A 22,926-nucleotide genomic window follows, 5' to 3' on the forward strand; every position below is an offset into this window, starting at 1 on the left:
TTATGACTTTTTTTCCACATACTATAATTTTTTTATTACTTTTTTCCACATACTATACGATGACTTTTTCATGAATTTTTCGAGATACTATACTTTGACTTTTTATGACTTTTTTTTGACATACTATACTTAGAATAGAATAGAATAGAATAGAATAGAATAGAATAGAATAAATCTTTATTGTCCACCGGGGTGGAAATTTTTCTTTGGCTCACCAGACATACAAAAAATAAACATACAAACATGTCTTGACTTTTTATGACTTTTTTCGACATGCTATACTATGACTTTTAATTACTTTTTTCAAACTTGCTATACTATGACTTTTAATTACTTTTTTTAATATACTATTCTATGACTATTCCTATCATGCTATAACATGATTTTTTTCAACGACTTTTCCATGACTCTTTTCGATGACTCTTATGACTTTTTATGATTTTTTTTCGACACACTGTACTATTACTGTACTACTACTTTTTTCGACATACTATACTATGACTTTTTTCAACATACTATATTATGACTTTTTTCGACATACTATACTATGACTCTTTTATGACTTATTTCGACATACTACGCTATGACATTTATGACTTTTTTGACATACTATACTTTAACTTTATATGACTTTTTTCGACATACTATACTATGACTCTTTTCTGACTTTTTTCGACATACTATACTATGACTCTTATGACTTATTTCGACCTACTACGCTATGACTTTGACTGACTTTTTTCGACATACTATACAATGACTTTTTCGAGATACTATACTATGACTCTTTTATGACTATTTTGACATACTAGACTATGACTTTTTATGACTTTTTTCCACATACTATAATTTTTTTATTACTTTTTTCCACATACTATACGATGACTTTTTCATGAATTTTTCGAGATACTATACTTTGACTTTTTATGACTTTTTTTTGACATACTATACTTAGAATAGAATAGAATAGAATAGAATAGAATAGAATAAATCTTTATTGTCCACCGGGGTGGAAATTTTTCTTTGGCTCACCAGACATACAAAAAATAAACATACAAACATGTCTTGACTTTTTATGACTTTTTTCGACATATTATACTTTGACTTTTTATGACTTTTTTCGACATACTATACTATGACTCTTTTCAACATACTATACTATGACTTTTTTCGACATACTATACTATGACTCTTTTATGACTTATTTGGACCTATTACACTATGACCTTTTATGACTTTTTTCCACATACTATATTATGACTTTTTTATGACTTTTTTTGACATACTATGCTATTACTTTTTATTTTAAGATTATTTTTTAGACAGGAAAGTGGAGAGAGAGGAGGATGACATGTAGCAAAGGCTCAGACTTGAACCCGCGGCGCCTGCCAAGGGCTCATCCTACATGGGGCTTACACTCTTCTGGTTGAGCCAGAGGTTTCCCCTTTATGACTTTTTATATGACAAACTATACTATGACTCTATATGACTATAGTGCATACTGTAGTACACATTGTTGGTGTTAAACACAGCAGCAATATTGTCTGTTAACCAATGATGTGGTGTCAATCTTATTAAGTAAAAGAAAAATAGTGAAACGCATGCAAATCTGTTACCACCACTTGGCTAAACCCCAAATTTGTACAGTTTAGAAATAAAAAAAACAAAACAGCAAATGGATATATATAACAGGTAAGTTAGCATTCTCCAGAGGTTTTGTCAGGATTTGTCCAGAGCGTGGGCCTGCTGTAGGATTGTGGAAATGTGCTTTGTGTGTAAATGTGTGGTCAAGACTCCTTTCCATGGTTATATAAATATTCCGCCCCCTGTGATCCTCCCTGTGACGGAGTGAACAGAGGTAACGCCTGTCTGGGTACTCATTACCATGATATTGGCAGTGCCTCAGGTTTGAACATTGGTATCAGATAAACACACTTGAAATGCTATAACTGTGTTGTTTGCATTTAAATTTTCTCTTTTTTGCTGTAACAATCAGAAGTTAGTAGTATTTGTTGTTAACTTGTATGTCGTAATTATAATGATTATTTAATATCTCATTATGGAAGGTGGACTCTAATTACTTTTAATGTGCAATGTCTTCTTGTTAAGCCTAAATGCACGCAATTATGTAACAATGTTAGTATTTGTGGCCATCATGTGTACCATTTAAGTGACAGCATTCATCACATCTTATATTCAACCTTGAACTTGGGTTTAAACCTCCAAGTCTTACCCTTTAACTGGGGCCGTTAATCAAGGCTTCAACTTCCTGGGTGTAGAGCTTTAGAGTCCTGTTGCACAGCAGGCTGCACACTAATTAGCCCTGACATTTTAACTGCAGCCAGGAGGGGGCTGGGGGGGAGGGTGGTGCTAAGCCTGAGCATCAGTGCTCATGTGTGAGCTTGGCGGATGATGAGCTTCAGGGTGCCCTGCTGTGACTGTGATCCAAACTGCATTGGCATGGTGGAGGCTAGACTGCTGACTGGAGACTAAAATTCCTGCTAATCCTATTGAATTAAATTGAATGGAGACTACAGGTTCTGGGAAATCATTTCTTTGTGGCACTTTAAGCGTTGCATGGAATAGTTTGATTGATTGATCACAGAAGAGTAAAAGCCCTTATGCCGCAAAAAAACTATTTACTTCAGAATACAGACATTTAATGAAAAGATAAATAATCGCTTCATGATGACTCCATTAAGCTGACTCAAACTGATTGTAACCTCTTTCAATTGACTTTAAGGAGTGAGTGGAGGTGTGTTTCTCGCACAGGAAAGCCCACAGTGGACAAAACCACGTTCTCAGCATTTACCGTCATGACTCAGCAGGGGGGTCTTTCTGCTATTTTCATCCCATGAGTCAGGAGACAATAAATCTGCCCTCCTTGAGTCAACTCCACCCCACCATGATACATCAAGCTCTTTAAGACTGAAGACAGATGGCAGCATGGGGGCTTGCCCCCCTGTGCATGTGTTTGTGTAGGCTTTGTGGGAGTGGGTGCTCCTGTGATGAAGCATTTCTTGAAACTCCTGGCATCATAGGGAGGGACCGGGATGACGTCTGTGAGCTTCTGATAAGGGTAACCCTCTCATGTATTCTGTGGCAGTTCTTTTGTCCTTGAAAAGAGCGAGCTGACCAGAGTGATATTTAGACGAGAAATGTACAGTCTCTAAAACAGCTTCACATGCTGTACCAACAAATGCAGGTGAAGCATTTATTACATGTTTTTGGACTTGTGACTTTAAACCATTTGAGCATTTCTTGCTCTGTCATTACAAACTGTCTGAGGAGGATTTGCCAACCAGGCAGCTGGTCGGTGTAGGCCAATTAGGCGGGGGCAGTGCCTCTTTCATTAGTGTTACAGTGCCATGGAAAATAAATAGTTAAATTAAACTCTGCCATCTTTCACCATTTATCTTGATATGGCCCGTGAGACAACTCTTTGTTTTCTGTTTGTTATATGTACATTTGTATCCGCTTTGTTTTTGTGGTGATGTTTACACGGCATGACACAGCAATTGGGAGAGCTGGTGTGAAATGGGCTAGTGAGATTTTGGCTGAATATCACTGGAAAATCTGATGGCTATACTATTGCTCAGGTTGCTAAATGTAACACATTTAGTGAGCTCTTTTTAAGATATTCAAAGATGCTTTACATGAAAACTTAAATAAAACAATCTAGAACACTAAAAGATGACACACGTGACATGTGAAAATCAAACATTAAAAGCTTAATTTTAAGTTTTGTGCTGTGACAACATCATGTCACAGAGATATATATTGAAGCACAGATACAATGGAGTTTAATAAGTGAAAGACTGAAACACCAACAGAAAATGTCAGGTTTTGAAGAATGGAAGAGCAAAGGTTTCCCTTTGAACTTGAGCCACACAGGGAGCTGAATTGAAAGCTCTGCCTCTGACAGATTTCTCTTTAAGTGACATTTTGACAGACCCATCACTCAGATCATAACATAATATATAATGTAACATAATGTGTGAAAATATGTCTTCCTCAGGGGAAAAAATGACACCAATTTCAGCTAGATGAGTCAATTTCATTTGTATAGCCTGAAGTCAAGATATTTTGATGTTTATGTTTTGTCTCATTATTGACATACCAAAATTTATATATATATATATATATATATATATATATATATATATATATATATATATAACATACCAAGTTATTGTAACAAGAATCCTTTCACATTATAACAATTCAAGTCTGTGTATTAGTTTTATCCTGCTCAGGTATAACTCATAAAAAAGTAGCCAAACCAATTTGTAGAGTTGGAGACAAAACCCAGCAGAAACTACAGCCATAGAATCATAGAATCAAAAACTGAATGGACAATAGGTGGCAGATAAGAGAATGAACGTATTGCCTAGTCATAGATTGTCACAGCCTTCAACTGCTTTCTAAAAGCGTGTTTAACTCCCTTTATGCAATGGTGAAGTCCCAGTCATGTGTCCAAAGCCTCAGCAGATTTCAGTCCAATCTCAGAGTGATTAGCAGGGCTTTTCATTCTATCCTTAGCTTCCCATGTATGTGATTAGCAGGTATACCCGCTTCTGCAGGGAGGCTTTTGAATTGGTTTCTCACTTCTCTGCTTGCAATAGCTCTAGTGTTTCTTTGGCATGCTGTGGATTGGGACTATTTATTTCCAGTCTTTTATGGTTGTGGATCATGTGAGTATACATACTTACTGTATATTTTGGCCAGACTACTTTATCTTGTGTACATTAAATGTTATTTGCGCAGGAACAGAAATATGCTCTGATGACTAAAAAAAATAACACAGGAAACTGCACTTGCAAAAGGTCAAATTAATTAAAGTCATGTTGGGTAATAATTTGTTTGTGTGATTTGCACAAAGAAAGGATGTAATAATCCATGTTAAACTGGATAACCTCAAAGTGGCCTGTATGCAGGATATGCTTTTTATTTTCCTTGTTTGTACTTTTTTAGGAGCCTCAGTTGGCAAACATGACACCTTAGGGATAAATAGCATTATTCTAGGGATCCAAGGCCACATATGTTTCCTGGTCATGGTGAATGAAGAAAGGAAAAAACTCTTTGCATTTGTTATCCGCTGAGTAGCAGCTAGTTTGCAGAATAATTGTCTCTGCCATTTTTTTTTTAAATAACTACTTTCTGCAACTTTGCAAACTGTAGTATCTTTACATACAAGTATAACCCTTCTCTGTTCCTTTGTTTTATCATGATCACAAACCCTCCTGTGGGACCTGTAATATTGGCATCCTGCAAAAAGCAACTCTAGAATTATATTTCTAAAGAAACATCTGTGGCATCCATCAGTAGCCATACTGTATTTGTGAAATTTCATATTGGATGCGTTTTGCTTGTTCCTGAGATCATGAAACATATGATGGACCATGTCAGCATCCAGTGTCAGAAAAAAGGGTGGCTGTGTAAGTCTGCTCTACTGTCGGACACAGATTACATGATTGTTATTATAACATCAGTTAGAAGAATGTATTTTAAACTCTAAATTCAGTTAACTGAAATAGAATTAACTCTCCTAGATTACTGAAGACAAACGGTTCTACTCAAATTATATTCTATGACAATTAAAATGCCTTTTAGGCTATAAATGGATAGGTTCAATCTCAAGAATTGAAGGCCGAGGTTGGCAACATGACACATAAGAGAATTACCAGCAACCAATTACTGTTCTTTCCTCTGCCAAAATGTTCAGCTAGAGGAAATACTACATTGTGAATACAAGGACAACAGCAAAACCTGATCTTTATATGTGCCAGTCAAGCTTAGCCTATTTTATTGCCACAGAATTTGACTCATTTTCAGTTGAATTTTACAATGAATTATCTTTACCTCCTCGTATTATCACAGTAAGAAAGCATTGTGCTTATTGCAGATATTGCTTATTTTTATAAATAATCCTTGTGTTATTGATTGCAGGAAAAGCTGGATAAGGATGTATTTTCTTCCGTGACAATCACCAAGGTAATGTCCACTTTCACTGCTAGCAGAGACTTAAGCTTGTTATTTAATGTCACTTGGAGGATTTATTTGTGGCTGGATCCCCATTATCCCTGTCCTTGTTTACTCTTTGATCTTCTCAGCAGTCTGCACATACAGTACAGTATGTAACGACCCTGTCATGTGTATCCTGCTTTAAAATGTAGTAGATATTTGCAATGGTGAGTGATTTCAACAACTGCTAAACTGTAAATAAATCTATTCTTAGTCTGGATATAATTAGTTCTTATCAATATAATAGCATACTGTACTTTTTTTATAGATAATTTAGCATTTTTGCCTTTATTTGACAAAGGACAGAGTAGAGAAGCGGGGAGAGAGAGAGGGGTATGAAATGCAATAAAGGTCCCAAGGCCGAATTGAACCCTGGGTGTTGCAGTTATACGGCATGCACTGTAATCACTCAGCAATCATTTTAGCATACGTACATTAAAAAAAGTGAAAAAAGTGTATGAAAGCATGTCAGTCTCTGACCCAATGCTAAATCTTAAACTGAAGAAGATTCTTAAATCAGTGGTCAACTGTCTTCCACTTAAAGACACAAGATAACTGTATAACAGTGTTGCGCTGATTACACCTACAGCCTTAAGTGGTGTCTCTTTGTAAAGATTTTCTTCTCAGACGAGCCTTATGTCAGCCCTCATCAAACATGTTCAGGTACTGATTTAGACTTAAGTACTGAGGAGCCCTGCTGGGTTAGCAGGAAAAGCTAAAATGGGTATGAAAGTACAAGTTCACTGTCTGCATGCAGGTTAGCCGGAAAGAAAGTTGCATGTAAAGGAAACAGGAATTCATCTTTTTGTTTCTTTTGCTTTGCCTTGAACATTTTACTCATCAGTTTTAATTGCATTCTTGCTTGTTCTTTAACCTGTTTTTTCACCTTTTGTTTTAATTTCTCTTTCAGCCTGGGATGAGTGGGAGCCGCGCAGATGTGTGGTGCAACACCTTCCCCTAGGCAGGGCAGGAGAAACATGACCTGTCCTCTTCTTCTGCTCACCTGAGACCATTCTTCAGCCACAGCAGAGAGACTACCACCCGAAATGTCCTCCCACAAACGCAACTTCCAGTGCTTCAATGCTGTAGGTGGAGAAAGCTTCCACAAGTCTTCTCTCCCCTTCAAGTACCACACCAGCCTGCTCCCCAGAATCCACCACCATGGCATGGTGGCCCATCAAGAACCTCTGGAGGAATGCTACCTTTGCTCTGAGTATAGACATGCCCAGGCCATGGAAGCGTTAGAGACTCAGGTCACACCTCTGTATCACACTCATACACCATATCATCACCATCATCCACACGAGTATGTTCTCAGGGGACCGACCAGGCCCGAGGAGCACCCTGTGGCACATTCAGGCCACATTCATCATCCCAGGTTCAATAACAGGGTGGTGCTGGTGAAGAACAGCGACCCCTTATTCAGGAAGACCATTGTCTTGCACCCCAGGAGTCTACGCAGTTTGGGGCTTTTCTTAGAGGAGGTTTCTGAGCTCATGCAGTACCACATCAGGAAGTTGTACACTGTGGAAGGACACAAGGTAAGGTCATACACACTAGGAACTAGACGATTATAAAAAATATGTGTTTAGTTTTAATGTTCTTTTTAACTTGATACTCTCTCATATAACCTGCAGAGTTTGGGAGTACAGGGGTTGTATGAGATTTTATTCTATTGTGTGTTCAGGAAATGAGAGGAAGTTTCTGTGCTTGACCTAAGTGAATACAACCCTTTATGTAATTACTGAGTTGAAAAGGAAGGCTGAATCTGAAATAAACCTTAGTACCAAGACTTGCATTTGGCTTTAACCCTCTGACAAAAGACGCACCGGCGAGTCCAAGTGATGTTTGACAACACTCCTACTCAAAAAGGGATATTACAAAATAAAATTTTAGACATTTATTTACTATTTATTCATATATTAAACTACTTTTGTAAACTCATTTCAAGCACCAAAACAATTGAGTGTAGGTTTTTTTTCACAAGAGATTTGATATATTTCCACTTCTCTTCACACATTGCTCTGGAACAATTTAGAGAAAGCTGAGTTTGTTCTGAACATTTGGAACATATGGGGATCAGGTTATATTCCAAAACCCTTAAAAGGAGAATTCAAGAAGATATCTAAAAATGCCCGTAGACCTCAGAGGGTTAAAAAGTACTCTCAGAAGTATGTTGGTTTATAGTTGTTACACATTGCAGTAATTCATGCCTGAGATCAAAAACCAGAGTGAAAGAGAGGCCTCTAGTGACAGGATGGATTCCTTACTAGTTCACAGTTGAGAGTGTTGTCAACCATAATCCCCACTGCAAACACACAATTTCAAAAAGTCATTTTACAACAACATTCAATTATGAAATATATCTCTTAACTGAATTTTAACGTACTGGGTGTGTTTCATTACTGTCTCTACATTGAAAAAAATACACTTGCTCTGAACACTAAATTTAAAAATAGATTTAATCAGAGTACTGCATCTTTTTCCATGGAAATAAATAATGACATTGGATTGTTAAAACCTTCTAAAAGGTGCACCCTGTACATTATTTATTTTTACCAATAAGAGGATGATTTATGCTTACTTCGAAATCCTGTGCCATCTATCAGAAACTATTTCATACAGTGCCAAAGTATTTCTGAAATAGATATGTCTACCGTGTGCTCTAAAATCCCACTGAAATGTATAAAATCATCCAATAACTGATGTTATTAACATCCAAATCTACATCATATTCTGCTTTATTTGTGTTTGACTGTTTAGTTTCTTTTACCAGTATGATCATTTCATTTTGGGAGGAAATGCCTCTGTAACTAGATATGTGCAATTTTTTTACCATTCACACAACAAATATCAATATCAGTTTAATTTGGTTTGAACTTAGTTTTGTTATAGTGGGATAAATATTTTGAATGTGTGCATTAGTGACTGAAACGGGGATATTCCCTCACACACACATTCAGATTGTGGGTATCGCTCCAAACCCCATTAATCTTGATCAAATCAGAGCTATTTTTGAGAGAGGAAAAACAGGTCAACGTTAAAACTCCACTCCACTACTTTGATACCAGAGGTGTCTCAGAAATATGTCTTCCACAGTGGCAATTAATTATCTTCACCTGGGCTTTGTGGGACCACGGATAAAGCAATTTATTTGCCTTCACCAACATCGAATTTAAAATTCAAAACTGCACTTTCATCAAAACTGACTGCTTACAAGCAAAATAAAATCAACAAAACTCTCAATATTTTAGTCTACATTTTTCTTGGAGTTGCCTAGCTGTCAGTATTAAACAGAGGCAGACGGTCATATGTGTTTCAGTATGGAAGCAAAATACAGTAGCTGCTTTTATTAGGCCTTTGCATGGAGATGCAGGGGAAAACAGGTCAGTACACAGAAAACACCTTAGCATTCAGCCATTCAGGCTAATCACCTGTGAAACAGAAGACTTACATTTGAATTTACCACACTGTGATGATAAGAAGGTGATTACACTTGTATGATGTTAGCCATCCACGTTTGTTAATCACGTTGCAATACCAACAGGCATAAATAGAGTGTGTTTCTGTTGCATTATACATTTTAGGAGTAGGAGGTGTCCTAAAGAAAAATAAATCAAATTATGGATTACAACGCTCACACCACTGTGTTTGCTTGTCTATATAATTTAGTCTACTACCTTCTCACACTCAGCAAGCTTGGAGTACTGCTGAGCATTACCCATATTGACGATGGCAGCTCACCATTGCAATAATACACCGTCATCTTGTGACGTTTCCCTGAGATCATCCTGGATTAGGATGCTTAACTTCTCTTTAACTCATAGCCTTCTTTTGCAGGGATTTAGAGCATTCAGTTGCCCAAAATAGGGGACAATGTATAGATGTAATTATAATATAATCGTCATAACGCTTGTGAAATGTTTCCCTATACATATTTCATATTTGCTGTAGTCCTACATGATTGGTAAAAGAACAAACATTTACTAAAATCATGACTACTATAAATACAGTAGTAACATCAGACTAGTTCAAGTTTTAAAACTTGGTTACTGGAAAAGTTAAATATTAAACAATATTAAAAACATAAAACCCATACTTTGAGTAATAAAAAGGTCATAAGGAAAGGCCACAGAAGCTTCAATATTGGTCAAATAAATATATATCAAATATGCACTCAGCTATAGGGTTATAAATAATAATAATAATAATAATAATAATAATAATAATAATAAGAAGCACAAGGCAACAGTGTTGTCCCTGTTAATGCAGGAGGCCTCTTTACAGGTACAGTAGTAGGTGCTAAGGTGGTAAAACTCTGCACTAGATACGTCTTATTCTACCTCTTTAAGTGTTCTGCATTCAGTTTGCTCCCACCTACAGTGCCTAGAAAGGCTGACAATGACAGGCTGCCAAAAGAAAACAATACATAAAAATGTATTTTTCTTGTTAGAAATTGGTATAAGAGTGTCTCTGTAAAAAAGAGAATCCATCTTGTGCATAAAATATGGTGAGAGATTGAATCAAAACAACGCCAGTCAGAAATCTGCCTGGCAAAATTCCCCATCTACTTGAAAATTTGGCTTTTCCATGCACTTTAATCCAAACTGTTTCAAATCAAACATGCTTGTAATCCCTCTGCCTATTCCCTTTTATTTTTCCATGAATGTGATTCGGTAAGCAGGCTCACTCACTTTTTGTTCTTCTGCTTCAGATTGACAATGTTCAGAGTCTTATGCAGTGCCCCAGCGTGCTTGTCTGTGTGGGACGTGAGCCTTCTCACCCATCCATCGTGGAGAATTTTCAGAAAACATCTGATGACAAACTTCCGAAGCTGAGTGGGAGGTCTCGCTCTAGTGGCTGCAATGAAGGACACAAGGGTATGAGAAACAGTTAATTGTCACAGACTTCATCTGTGAATTTTGTTTTTAAAATGAATTACAAATTATATTCTTAGCAGTGTTTCCCTGGTGAAGGACCTGCAATATACAGTATAATTGTATTGCACAAAATGAGCTATGTCATCTATTTTGTATTTTTTTCTTCTGTTTTGTTTTGTGTCTTGATGGTAAACCAAGGACTGCCAACAAAGAAAAGCGTCATACATCCACAACTGGAATCTGACAACAGAGCTACCAGGCAGTCAGTGTCATCTGACAAGTCATTACCAGATGAAACCGACTCTCCAGATAATGTGGACTTCTGCCTGCACACTGGGGATGGTATGAGAGATGATGATATAGAGAAACGGGTTCGTGTTAATAAAGATGGCAGTTTGTCTATGGAAATGAAAGTGCGCTTCCGGCTGCAAAATGACGAAACAATACATTGGTCGACAGAAGTAAAAAAGACAACAGGCAGTAATTCTGAGTTCCTAGAAGGACACAATGACCCAGATTTTGCGCAGGTTAGTGATAGAAGCTATTCAGAATCAGAAAACATATCTACTGGTGAGCAAGTTGAGGCTTACATCAAAAGACACTATGAAAGACACACAGAGGAGCCTCACTGTCCTCACTGCTGCAGTCACTGCCAGGATTACGTCCCGGGGACACCTGGGGCAACTCGCTGCATTCGAACTTCCAGCTCAAGTGCATCTTCACATACGATGGTCTTGAGAAAGACAGTGGTTGGAAGGCAAACTAGCGAAGAGCATACAAAAGAGCATACAGAACAAGTGGTGGAGAGAGAAAACTCTGTGAAGCAGACTATTGAGACATCTGAAATTGTAGAGTACTGCACCATCAGGAGTGAGACTTGCTCACCAAAGTGCAAGGTGCAGTCCTCCACACCGGACAACTGTGAGGTGTGTGTTGACAGTTCCCCAAATGATCAGGATAATGTCAACACTGCTCAAATACCAGAGCAAGAAGAACGTACAGGATCTGCTACTAGTGCTTTGTCTGAGGTAATAACAGAACATATAGAGGATCAAAATGGTGAGGATGATGATGTTCCACTGAGTGCTTCGAGAGCATTGTCTCAGAATAGTAAACCTGAAAGCGAAGAGACCAGCGGAAGTGCAGTGTTGGATACAGCATCACCTATACAACATGTGTCCCTGAGCCCTACAGAGAGAGCATCCAATGCTTCAGGGCACTCTAGAAAGTCAAGAAAATCCCCAAAATCACACACTTGTAATTGTGAAGTGTCTAAGGATCCTAAAGATGACACCAAAGGGCAAACCAAGGCCGATTCCGAAGAAGAAGGTGGGATGCAAAGAGATCAATCAAGTGCCATGTCTGTCAAATCAAATATGTCTGGCAGAAAAGATAAATCTGAAGAAATACAGAATACAGAGTCTGAAGATGTAGAGGAGAAAAGATACAATAGTGCCATGTCAGTTCATTCAAATGCCTCTACAAAATCGAAAACCGATGTTTTCAATGTTACAGATGACATACTGGCAGCTGAACAACATACATCTAATGAGGATGTTGATAATGAACAAGCTGAGGAGGAAACTGAGCAAAGGACGTCAAAAAAAGCTGATGAAAATGTTGAGGAAGAGGAGGAAGCTGAAGAGGCTGGAGAAGATCAAGAGAGAGTGCCAAGTGTCATGTCATCCAAATCAAAAACCTCTGCAAGATCTACACATTCAAAAGCATCTCAGCTTCAAGATGAAGAAAATGTTAAGGAAGATAGTCAAGAGAGAGCATACAGTGCCATGTCAGCAAAATCAGCAAAGTCTAAAGTATCTGAAATTGAGAATGTTGAGGAAGTGGAAGACACGGATGAAAGAACACCTAGTGCTTTGTCAGGAGTGTCAAATAAAGCTGACAGCGAGGAGGAAACAGGGGAAACTGTGGAGAGAGCTCCAAGTGCCATGTCAGTGACATCCATGAAGTCAAATGCATCCGCAAGGTCCAGAAAATCAGAAAAATCAAATGCATCTGAAAAATCAATAGTGTCTGATCTTTCACCTGAAGAAAAACAGGCTGGAAATAAAGAAAGAGCATTGAGTGCAATGTCAGCTAGGTCTATCAAGTCAAATGTATCTGCAACATCTAGAAAGTCAAAAGGTTGTGAAGAAATGAATGAAGTAAATGCTGAAGGACCAGAGGAGAGAGCAAGAGCTGACTCTAATGCATCTGCAAAATCTAGAGCATCAAAGATGTCTGGCCTTCATTCTACAGAAAGTGCTGACATTTCAGATGCTGGAAATGCTGAAGAGGAAAGTGAAGGGAGACCACAAAGCACAATGTCAGTCATATCAGCAAAGTCGGTGAAGTCAAATATTTCTGCAATATCTAGGGAATCTAAATCATCTGAAGCTCCTAATAAAGAAAGTGATGACAATTACGGGGATGGAATTGATGGAGAGCAAACCAGAGATGATGAAGCTGAAGGGAGAGCATCTAGTGTCATGTCAGAAAATTCATCTGCAATATCCAGTAAGTCAAAAGCCTCTAAAGATAGGTCTGAAGAAAACAATGATGAAGAGGAAATTGCAGAAAGAGCATTGAGTGCAATGTCAGCAAAATCTGAAAAGTCAAATGCCTCTGCAGTATCTACAAAATCAAAAGCTTCTCAAGTTCTTCCTAAACATGATGGTATTTGTGATGAGGGAGAGGCTGAAGAGGAAACCAGCGAGAGATCACTAAGCTGCATGTCAGAAAAATCCAGCAAGTCAAACATTTCAGCAAGATCAAGAAAGTCAAAATGCTGTGATGGTTCAGATAGAGAAACTATTACTGAAAATGATGAAGAGAGGGGACCTAGTGCACTGTCAGTGAAATCAGCACGGTCAAATATTTCTGCCAAATCTAATATGTCAGAACATGGAGAAAGAGCTTTAAGCAATAAGTCAACTACATCCACTAAATCTGCAAAGTCAAATGCTTCAGCAATATCTAAGAAATCAAAAGGTTCTGCAATTCCTTCCCAAAACTGTGATGATGAAAATGAAAAAGAGCAAACTGAAGAAAGAGCAGCAAGCAGCATGTCAGCCAAATCAGTCCAGTCACACGTATCTGAAATATCTATAAAGTCTGCAGAGAGAGCTCCAAGTGCTTTGTCAGCTAAATCAGCAAAGTCACATGCTTCTAGAAAATCTGTCAAATCAAAAGCTTCTGAAGCTCAGACTGGCAAAGGTACTGGAACTCCTGATGAAGGAGATGATGAAGAGGAAGCTCAAGAGAGAGCACAGAGTGCCACGTCAGCCAAAACTGCAAAGTCAACTATTTCTGTCAAATCTACAAAGTCAAAAGGACTTGGTGGTCCAGCTGAAGAAAATATATCTGATCATGAGGAACATACAGAGAGAGCTCCAAGCAATATATCAATCAGATCAGCAAAATCAACAAAGTCTAATGTTTCTGCAACATCCGAAAGATTGAAAAATTCTGAAGTTCCCTTAGAAAATGGTGTTGACAATCCTGAGGAAAGAGTTGTTGAAGGGGAGAGTGAAGGGAGAGTAATGAGTTCAATGTCAGCACAGTCTGTTCAATCAAACATTTCTGCAAGATCAAACAAGTCAAAATGTTCTGCTCATGTTGCAGCGGAAGAAAGCTCTGAGAGTGCTGATGATAAAAATGACAAACAGCAAACTGAAGAAAGAGCACCAAGTGCTTTGTCAGCTAAATCAGCAAAGTCACATGCTTCTACAAATTCTACCAAATCAAAATCTTCCAAAGTTCAGTCTGACACAGGTACTGGCACTCCTGATGAAGGAGATGATGAAGAGGAAGCACAAGAGAGGGCACAGAGTGCTACGTCAGCTAAAACTGCAAAGTCAACTATTTCTGCAAAGTCTGCTAAGTCAACAGGACTTGATGGTCCAGCTGAGGAAAATATATCTGATTATGAGGAACATGCAGAGAGAGCTCCAAGCAATATATCAGTCAGATCAGCAAAATCAACAAAGTCAACTATTTCAGCAGCATCTAAGAAATCAGAAGCTTCAGACAGTCCTACTGATCACGTTGCTGATTCTCCTGAAAAAGCAAATGAAGAGGATCTTGATAAAAGCAGATCAGTAAGTTCAATGTCAGTCCATTCAAACAAGTCAAATGTTACTGAAAGATCAAGTATGTCAAAATGTTCAGCTGATGTTCCAGTTGAAGAAAGCATCACCAGACCTAAGTCACATGCTTCTACAGTATCTATGAAATCAAAAGCTTCTGAAGTTCCTCCTGATACTAATACTCCCGAGGGGAGCAATGATGAGGAAGACATCTTAGACAGAGCAGAGAGTGGAATGACTGCAAAGTCAACTATTTCTGCAAAATCAAATATGTCTGAAGTCTTGGCTGCCTCAGCTGAAGAACATTTTTGTGATTCTGTGGAAAGAGCTCCAAGCATTATGTCAACTACATCCGCTAAATCTGCAAAGTCAAATGCTTCAGCAATATCTAAGAAATCAAGAGGTTCTGCAATTCCTTCCCAAAACTGTGGTGATGAAAATGAAAAACAGCAAACTGAAGAAAGAGCAGCAAGCAGCATGTCAGCCAAATCAGTCCAGTCACACGTATCTGAAATATCTATAAAGTCTGCAAAGAGAGCTCCAAGTGCTTTGTCAGCTGCATCAGCAAAGTCACATGCTTCTAGAAAATCTGTTGAATCAAAAGCTTCTGAAGCTCAGACTAGCAAAGGTACTGGCACTCCTGATGAAGGAGATGAGGAAGAGGAAGTTCAAGAGAGAGCACAGAGTGCCACGTCAGCCAAAACTGCAAAGTCAACTATTTCTGTCAAATCTACAAAGTCAAAAGGACTTGGTGGTCCAGCTGAAGAAAATATATCTGATCATGAGGAACATGCAAAGAGAGCTCCAAGCAATATATCAATCAGATCAGCAAAATCAACAAAGTCTAATGTTTCTGCAACATCCAGAAAATCGAAAGTTTCTGAAGTTCCACCTGATACTAATACTCCTGAGGGGAGCAATGATGAGGAAGACACCTTAGACAGAGCAGGGAGTGCAATGACGGCAAAGTCAACTATTTCTGCTAAATCAAATACGTCAGAAGTCTTAGCTGCCCCAGCTGAAGAATGTTTTTGTGATTCTGTGGAAAGAGCTCCAAGCATTATGTCAACTACATCCGCTAAATCTGCAAAGTCAAATGCTTCAGCAATATCTAAGAAATCAAAAGGTTCTGCAATTCCTTCCCAAAACTGTGATGATGAAAATGAAAAAGAGCAAACTGAAGAAAGAGCAGCAAGCAGCATGTCAGCCAAATCAGTCCAGTCACACGTATCTGAAATATCTATAAAGTCTGCAAAGAGAGCTCCAAGTGCTTTGTCAGCTGCATCAGCAAAGTCACATGCTTCTAGAAAATCTGTTGAATCAAAAGCTTCTGAAGCTCAGACTAGCAAAGGTACTGGCACTCCTGATGAAGGAGATGAGGAAGAGGATGTTCAAGAGAGAGCACAGAGTGCCAAGTCAGCCAAAACTGCAAAGTCAACTATTTCTGTCAAATCTACAAAGTCAAAAGGACTTGGTGGTCCAGCTGAAGAAAATATATCTGATCATGAGGAACATGCAGAGAGAGCTCCGAGCAATATATCAATCAGATCAGCAAAATCAACAAAGTCTAATGTTTCTGCAACATCCAAAAGATCGAAAAATTCTGAAGTTCTCTCAGAAAATGGTGTTGAAAATCCAGCTCATGTTCCAGTTGAAGAAAGCATCACCAGACCTAAGTCACATGCTTCTACAGTATCTATGAAATCAAATGCTTCTAACGTTCCTCCTGATACTAATACTCCCGAGGGAAGCAATGAAAAGGAAGACACCTTAGACAGAGCAGAGAGTGCAATGACTGCAAAGTCAACTATTTCTGCAAAATCAAATATGTCAGAAGTCTTGGCTGCCACAACTGAAGAATGTGCTTGTGATTCTCTGGAAAGTGCTTCAAGCAATATGTCAATCAAATCAGCAAAATCAAACGTTTCTGAAATATCTAAGAAATCAAAAGACTCTGACATCCCTTCTGAACACAGTAATGAAATCGCTGATGCAGAGAATGAAGGGAGAGTGCGCTCAATATCAGCTCAGTCAGTCAAGTCAAATATATCTGCCGGATCAAAAAAGTCCAAATGTTCTGATGTTCCAGCTGAAGAAAGCTCTGAGAGCCCCACTGAAAAAAATGGCAAAGAGCAAACTGAAGAAAGAGCATCAAGCTGCATTTCACTCCGATCAGTTGAGTCTCATGTTTCTGAAAGATCTATTAAGTCAAAGGCCTCTGGTGTTACAACTGATGATGTGGGTGATCATGAGGAAACTACAAAGAGAACCCCTAGCGCTTTTTCAGCTAAATCAGCAAAGTCTCTTGCTTCAGCAAAATCTTCAAAATCAAATGTTTCTTCTGTCCAAACTACTGCCATTTGTGATGAAGGGAATGATAAAGAGGAAACTCAAGAGAGAGCACAGAGTGCAATGTCAGCCAAATCCACACAGTCAGCCATTTCGATAAAATCAAGTAAGTTAAACGTCTGTGATGTTCCTTCAGTACAAAACATGTCAAATAATGAGAACACTGTACAAAGACCACAAAGCACCCTGTCAGCTAAATCAGCCAGATCTTCCAAATCAAGACAGTCAAATATTTCTGCAAAGTCTAGTAAGTCAAAACAATCTAATACTCATGGGGAAGAGAATCATGAGGAGACTATGGAGAGATCACCAAGCAGTACCTCCATCAAATCAGCAAACTCAAGACAGTCAAATGCTTCAGCAGTATCAACGAAAGCAAAAGCTGTTGAAGATGACACTAACATTGCAGATGAAAACACTGAAGAAGACACAGAGGTGAGAGCAACAAGCTCAATGTCAGCCAAATCAGTGAAGTCAAATGTCACATCAGTATCTACAAAATCAAAAGCTTCTCACAATCCTCAGAATGTAAACGGCGAAGAAGATGGTGGAAATGAAGAAAATGAGGCTGACTGTGAGGAAACTAAAGAGAGAACAACAAGTGCCATGTCAATTAAATCATTAAAGTCAGATCGGTCTTCGAGGTCAAGGAAATCAAAGGTTTCGGACAAAACAGCTGAAACACATACTGAAGAGGTAGATCAAACAGAGAAGACTTTAAGTGTTTTGTCAGTAAAGTCAAATGCTTCTACAAGAACCATGAAGTCCAACGTATCTGAAATTACCCCTAGTGAAAGGACTGCACAAGATGAAGAACCTGGAGTAAGAGTGTGTAGTGCGATGTCAACCAAATCAGCTAAATCAAATAATTCAACAAAATCTAACAAATTAATAGCTTCTGAAATTCCTACAATAGAAAGTTCGGACACTCCTTATGAAGGAAATGCTCAAGAGAAATCTAAGAGAGCTCCAAGTGCCATGTCAGCAAAGTCAAATATGTCAGTAAGATCAAAGAAATCAAAAGTATCGGATGTTCCCGATGACGTAAATACCAGTGAAAAAGAAGAGAGAACACTTAGCACTGTGTCTGCAAAATCCAATCAATCTGAAATGTTAGGGACATCTGAAATCCCTGCTCTGACAGTTGAGGAAAGTGAAGACAGATCACCTACAGCCATGTCGTCAAAGTCTAAGGTTTCATCACATAAGTCAACAGCATCTGGGGCTAAAGAAAAGAAAAGTGAAGGTCAGCCAAAAAGTTCTTTATTTGTCAAGTCAAATCGGTCTGTGAAATCTCGGAAATCCAAAGTAACCGATATTTTAACAGATGAATGTATGGAAAATAAAGAGGAATCTGTTCACGTTCCTGCTGAGGAGAAGACCAGTGTTTCTCCAATAACTGCAGGTGAAGTTGTGAATTGTGTCTCAGAAACCTGCCAGAGTGCACAACAACCAAAAGAAAATAAATGCCATGTGATTTGTCATGCAGAGTCGAATGAAAGCGATTTATCACAAACTCTGTCCAGTTCAGATATTGTTAAAGAGATTGAGATTTCATCCGTGGGAGAATCAAAATCCAGTGTGTCTAAGAGGACAACAAATAGTCCACTGAAAGCTACAAACATTGGTAGGAGTGTCAAGGATAACAAAAGTGACAAAAGCAGCAAATGCAGATACAAGAACACAAATGCTGATGACTTTAAGCTGGTTCCATCCAGCCTTCCAAATGCATCCCCTACTGAGGTTGTGAATGAATGGCTGAATTCAATACCAGCAGATGGTGATATGTATGGCATGGAGGAATTTAATGAAAACTGTGATGGACAAAAACAAGTCCACACAACAGAAGAAATGACCAGAATCGAGGATACTGGAAATGATGCCTCTGCAGCTGAGAATACAAAAGACACAAATGAAGGAATTATGGTAAATAGTGTCCCTAATGATGACAGCCAAACAAGCACAGAGGCACCAAATGCTGATAATAGTCCTGCCTGTACTCAGAGAGATGATGCCGCAAAAATATTGAATTCCTCCGTACAGGTGATGAAAGTACTTTTAAATCCAAAGTTCGACAGATCTAACAGTTTACCAGAAATTTCCCCAGTGTATGGACGTAAACTAAGCACTTCAGCTAGAGGACTTTTGGATTGCCTTGTGAAGTTGCAGTTAATAGACAAGAATCCTAAAAATGCAAATGAAAAGGATGCAAGATACCAAGAGCTAATGAACATTCTTCAGTCTCTTTGGCTTTGTGATCCTCCAGAAAATGAACATGTGTTTAAGAAGGGTGATCACCATTCTGTGGACGATGAATTCATTCATACTTCATCCTCTGGTGTGGATGTCAACAGTGGCTCCACAGGCTCCGGGAACAGTAGTGATGGTGTGAATGGTAACGTGTCTCAAGCACATACAAGTGCAGATACATTAAGGAAAATACCAGAAGTCTGTGAAGGTGAAGCAGATGCTGAAGCAGAAGCTAAATGGACATCTGAGAGAGAAGTAGAAGCAATGTATGAGGAAAAACAAAAGGAAGATGATCCAGATCCAGATGACACAATTACAGGCAATGATACTCCAAGAGAACTACCTACAACACCACCCTCCTCAAACAAGAGTTCAAACAAGAGTTCAGAAAATGACAACAAAATAATTTCTCAAGATCCTGATCCTGTTTGGGTCTTAAACTTATTAACTAAAATAGAAAAGCAGTTCATGACGCATTATATCAATGCAATGAAAGAGTTCAAAGTCAGATGGAACTTGGATAATAATGAGCAGCTTGATACGATGATAGGTGAACTTAAAACTGAGGTCCACAAAAGAATCCAAACAAGTATAAACAGGGAACTGAGGCACATTCAATGTAAGGCGGGCCCACCACGACCTCCTAAAGAAGCGATGTCCCGTGCTTCAACCACGCAAACAGAAGAGAGACAACAGAGGCTGAAGATTATGCTCAAACAATCAATTGATCACCAAGCAGAAAAAAGTGATTATTCAGCAACAGAAACATCCTACAGTGACCAGCGCAGTGAAAACGACGACGAATTCTGTCCATGTGAAACATGCATTCAGAAAAAAATGACATCTAGGCCGCCACTTCCTGCAGAAGTTATGAATACTGCACCTGTTGTCATGGACTTTGACCTGAAGAGGATTCTGTTGATGAAGAACAGTGGTCCTTGCAATACACAGACAGTCACCTGTACATCTCACTCTGAAAATAAGACTGAAACAAAAGTGGCAGAAACACTTGTAGAGAGTGTTATTTTCAAAGCTGTAAGAGAAATGGAAGGGCATGACGTACACCACAATACTGAAGATGACTTTGCAGTTGTAGAAGATGATGTGTGTCAAGATGCAGGTCAAGATGACAAGTCTGAAAACAATGAAGCAGAAGACGTACATACCATATTGGCTGAACAGACTGTTGCTGAAGAAACAGTTAATGTCTTTTCTGTAGATAACAATGAGGAAAAAAGCAAAACAGAAGATGAAATGACAGATAATGAGAGTGGAGACATAGGCATGGTTGAGGATGAATCCATTGTAGAGGATGCATGCACAGCTGAACTGATGAATGCAGAGGAAGACGATGTCACAGCCACGGCTGAGGAATTGTCAAAGGAACCAGCTGAAGAAGCAGAAACTGAAGATGAGATGGATGTAGAAAGAGAGGTTGCTGTGGATGAGTTGAAGGAAGAGACTGCTGAAGCCACCACCGCTCAAGATGAAAATGCAGGAGAAGAGGATGATGTGGCAGCCACAACTGAAGATGAATCTGACAAAGATGACGCTGTGGAAGAAGGGACAGTGGATGAGGAGGAGATTGCTGCCACAAGTGCAGATGAGTCTGCATATGAGAACGATGCCACAGCTGATGAATCATCAAAAGAACCACTTGAAATACCAACAACTGAAAATGAGATGGCTGTAGAGGAAGAGACTGCTGTCACAGGCAAAGATGAATCAAAGGATGAAATTGCTGAAGATGAAATTGAAACAGAGGAGGCTGCTGTGGCAGCAACAACTGAAAATGAATCTGACAAAGAAGAAGCTGTGGGTGCAGGGACGGTTGACGATGGAGCAAAGACTACTGCCACCAGTGATGATTCAGCTGAAGATGCTAACACAAATGATGATGAGACTGCAGAGGAGAATGATGTCACAGGTGATGGATTGTCAGAGAAACCAGCTGAAACAGCAACAGCTGAAGAGACTGCTACAAGAAATGAAAGAGATGTCTCAAGTGAAGATGAATTAAAGGAACAGACTGGTGAAGATGAAATTGAAGCAGAAGAGACTGCTGAAAATGAATCTGACAATGAGGAAGCTGTGGAGGAAGAGTCAAAGGAAGAGTTTGCAGAAACCACTAAAGCTGAAGAAAATACTGCAGAAGAGTCTGATGTGGCAGCCACGACTGAAGATGATTGTGACGAGGATGAGGCTGCCATGAACGATGAAGAGGAAACTGCAGATAATGATCAAGCAACAATGGCTGAAGATGAAATCGCAGTGGAAAAAGATGATGCCACAAGTGAAGGTGAAGCTGAAGATAACAATGCAGCAGAACAGGCAGATGTTGAAGCTACAAATGATCATGAATCTGACAAAGATGCAGCTGTGGAAGCCACCAGTGCAGATGAGTCTGAGTCACAGGTAAAGGACACAGCTGACAAAGCAACAAGTGAAGATGACATTGCTGAAGAAAAAGAAAATGCCGTCACAAGTGAAGATGAAATGAAAGAAGAAGAAGAAGAAGAAGAAGAAGAAGAAGAAGAAGAAGAAGAAGAAGAAGAAGAAGAAGCTGGTGATGCCACGACAGCTAATGAGGAAAATACAGAAGATGTGGCAGACACAACTGATCATGAATCTGACAAAAATGCAGCGGTGGAAGCCACCAGTGCGGATGAGTCTGAGTCAGATGTAAAGGACACAGCTGACAAAGCAACAAGTGAAGATGAGATTGCTGAAGAAAAAGAAATTGCCAGCACAGGTGAAGATGAAATAAAAAGAAGAAGAAGAAGAAGAAGAAGAAGAAGAAGAAGAAGAAGAAGAAGAAGAAGAAGCTGGTGATGCCACGATAGCTAATGAGGAAAACGCAGCAGACACAACTGAACACGAATCTGACAAGGATGAGGCTGAGGAAGCAGCAATTGAAGATGATGTTGCTATGGAAAAAGAGGCTTTTACCACAGATGAGGATGACACCAAAGAGGAGACTGCTGAGGTAGACACAGCCACAGAAAAAGAAAATTCAGGTGAAGAGGAAATCAGTAAAGCTGATAATGAATCAGAAGAAGAGGAGGTGGGAGAAAATACAGAACTTGTGGAAAAGGATGATAATGTAGAAGCTGAATCTGCAATAGAAGTAAGCTCCAAAGCTGTGACTGAAAATGAATCAGAGGAAGAGAACGATGAATCAGCCACAGATGAAAATGAATCAGTAAACAACGCAACAACAGACGCAAATGAGACCACAGGAGAAGAGGATTCTTCACAAGTTACAAATGACGATGAATCAGGAGAAAAGCATTCAGAAAACAAGCCTGAGAATGAGACTGTCGATGAAAGTGCAGAAG

General features: G+C 39.0%; 1 protein-coding gene across 2 annotated transcripts; it reads left to right on the forward strand.

The window, feature by feature from the left end:
- Positions 1-4,534: 4,534 nt before the first annotated feature.
- Positions 4,535-22,420, forward strand: LOC120546768 (mucin-19). Of its 2 annotated transcripts, XM_039781950.1 has the most exons (6): positions 4,535-4,694; positions 5,950-5,994; positions 6,935-7,565; positions 10,739-10,904; positions 11,103-15,076; positions 16,634-22,420. In XM_039781950.1, the coding sequence occupies exons 3-6, from the start codon at positions 7,071-7,073 to the stop codon at positions 22,418-22,420; spliced, it is 10,422 nt and encodes a 3,473-aa protein (XP_039637884.1). In that variant the 5' UTR covers positions 4,535-4,694; positions 5,950-5,994; positions 6,935-7,070. The 2 variants fall into 2 exon arrangements, with proteins under 2 accessions (XP_039637884.1, XP_039637882.1); XM_039781948.1 differs by having other exon boundaries at positions 4,541-4,694; positions 11,103-22,420.
- The last annotated feature ends 506 nt before the right edge of the window (positions 22,421-22,926 follow it).

The sequence above is a fragment of the Perca fluviatilis genome, chromosome 18 (assembly GCF_010015445.1).
Source record: "Perca fluviatilis chromosome 18, GENO_Pfluv_1.0, whole genome shotgun sequence".
NCBI classification, from domain to species: domain Eukaryota; kingdom Metazoa; phylum Chordata; class Actinopteri; order Perciformes; family Percidae; genus Perca; species Perca fluviatilis.

What these genes read in the sequence shown, in the direction of transcription:
- LOC120546768 (XM_039781948.1), top strand. Translation starts at nt 7,071, where the DNA reads ATGTCCTCCCACAAACGCAACTTCCAGTGCTTCAATGCTGTAGGTGGA. An exon ending in ACACTGTGGAAGGACACAAG is followed by an intron (nt 7,566 to 10,738) that starts GTAAGGTCATAC and finishes CTTCTGCTTCAG; the next exon opens with ATTGACAATGTTCAGAGTCT. An exon ending in CTGCAATGAAGGACACAAGG is followed by an intron (nt 10,905 to 11,102) that starts GTATGAGAAACA and finishes TGGTAAACCAAG; the next exon opens with GACTGCCAACAAAGAAAAGC.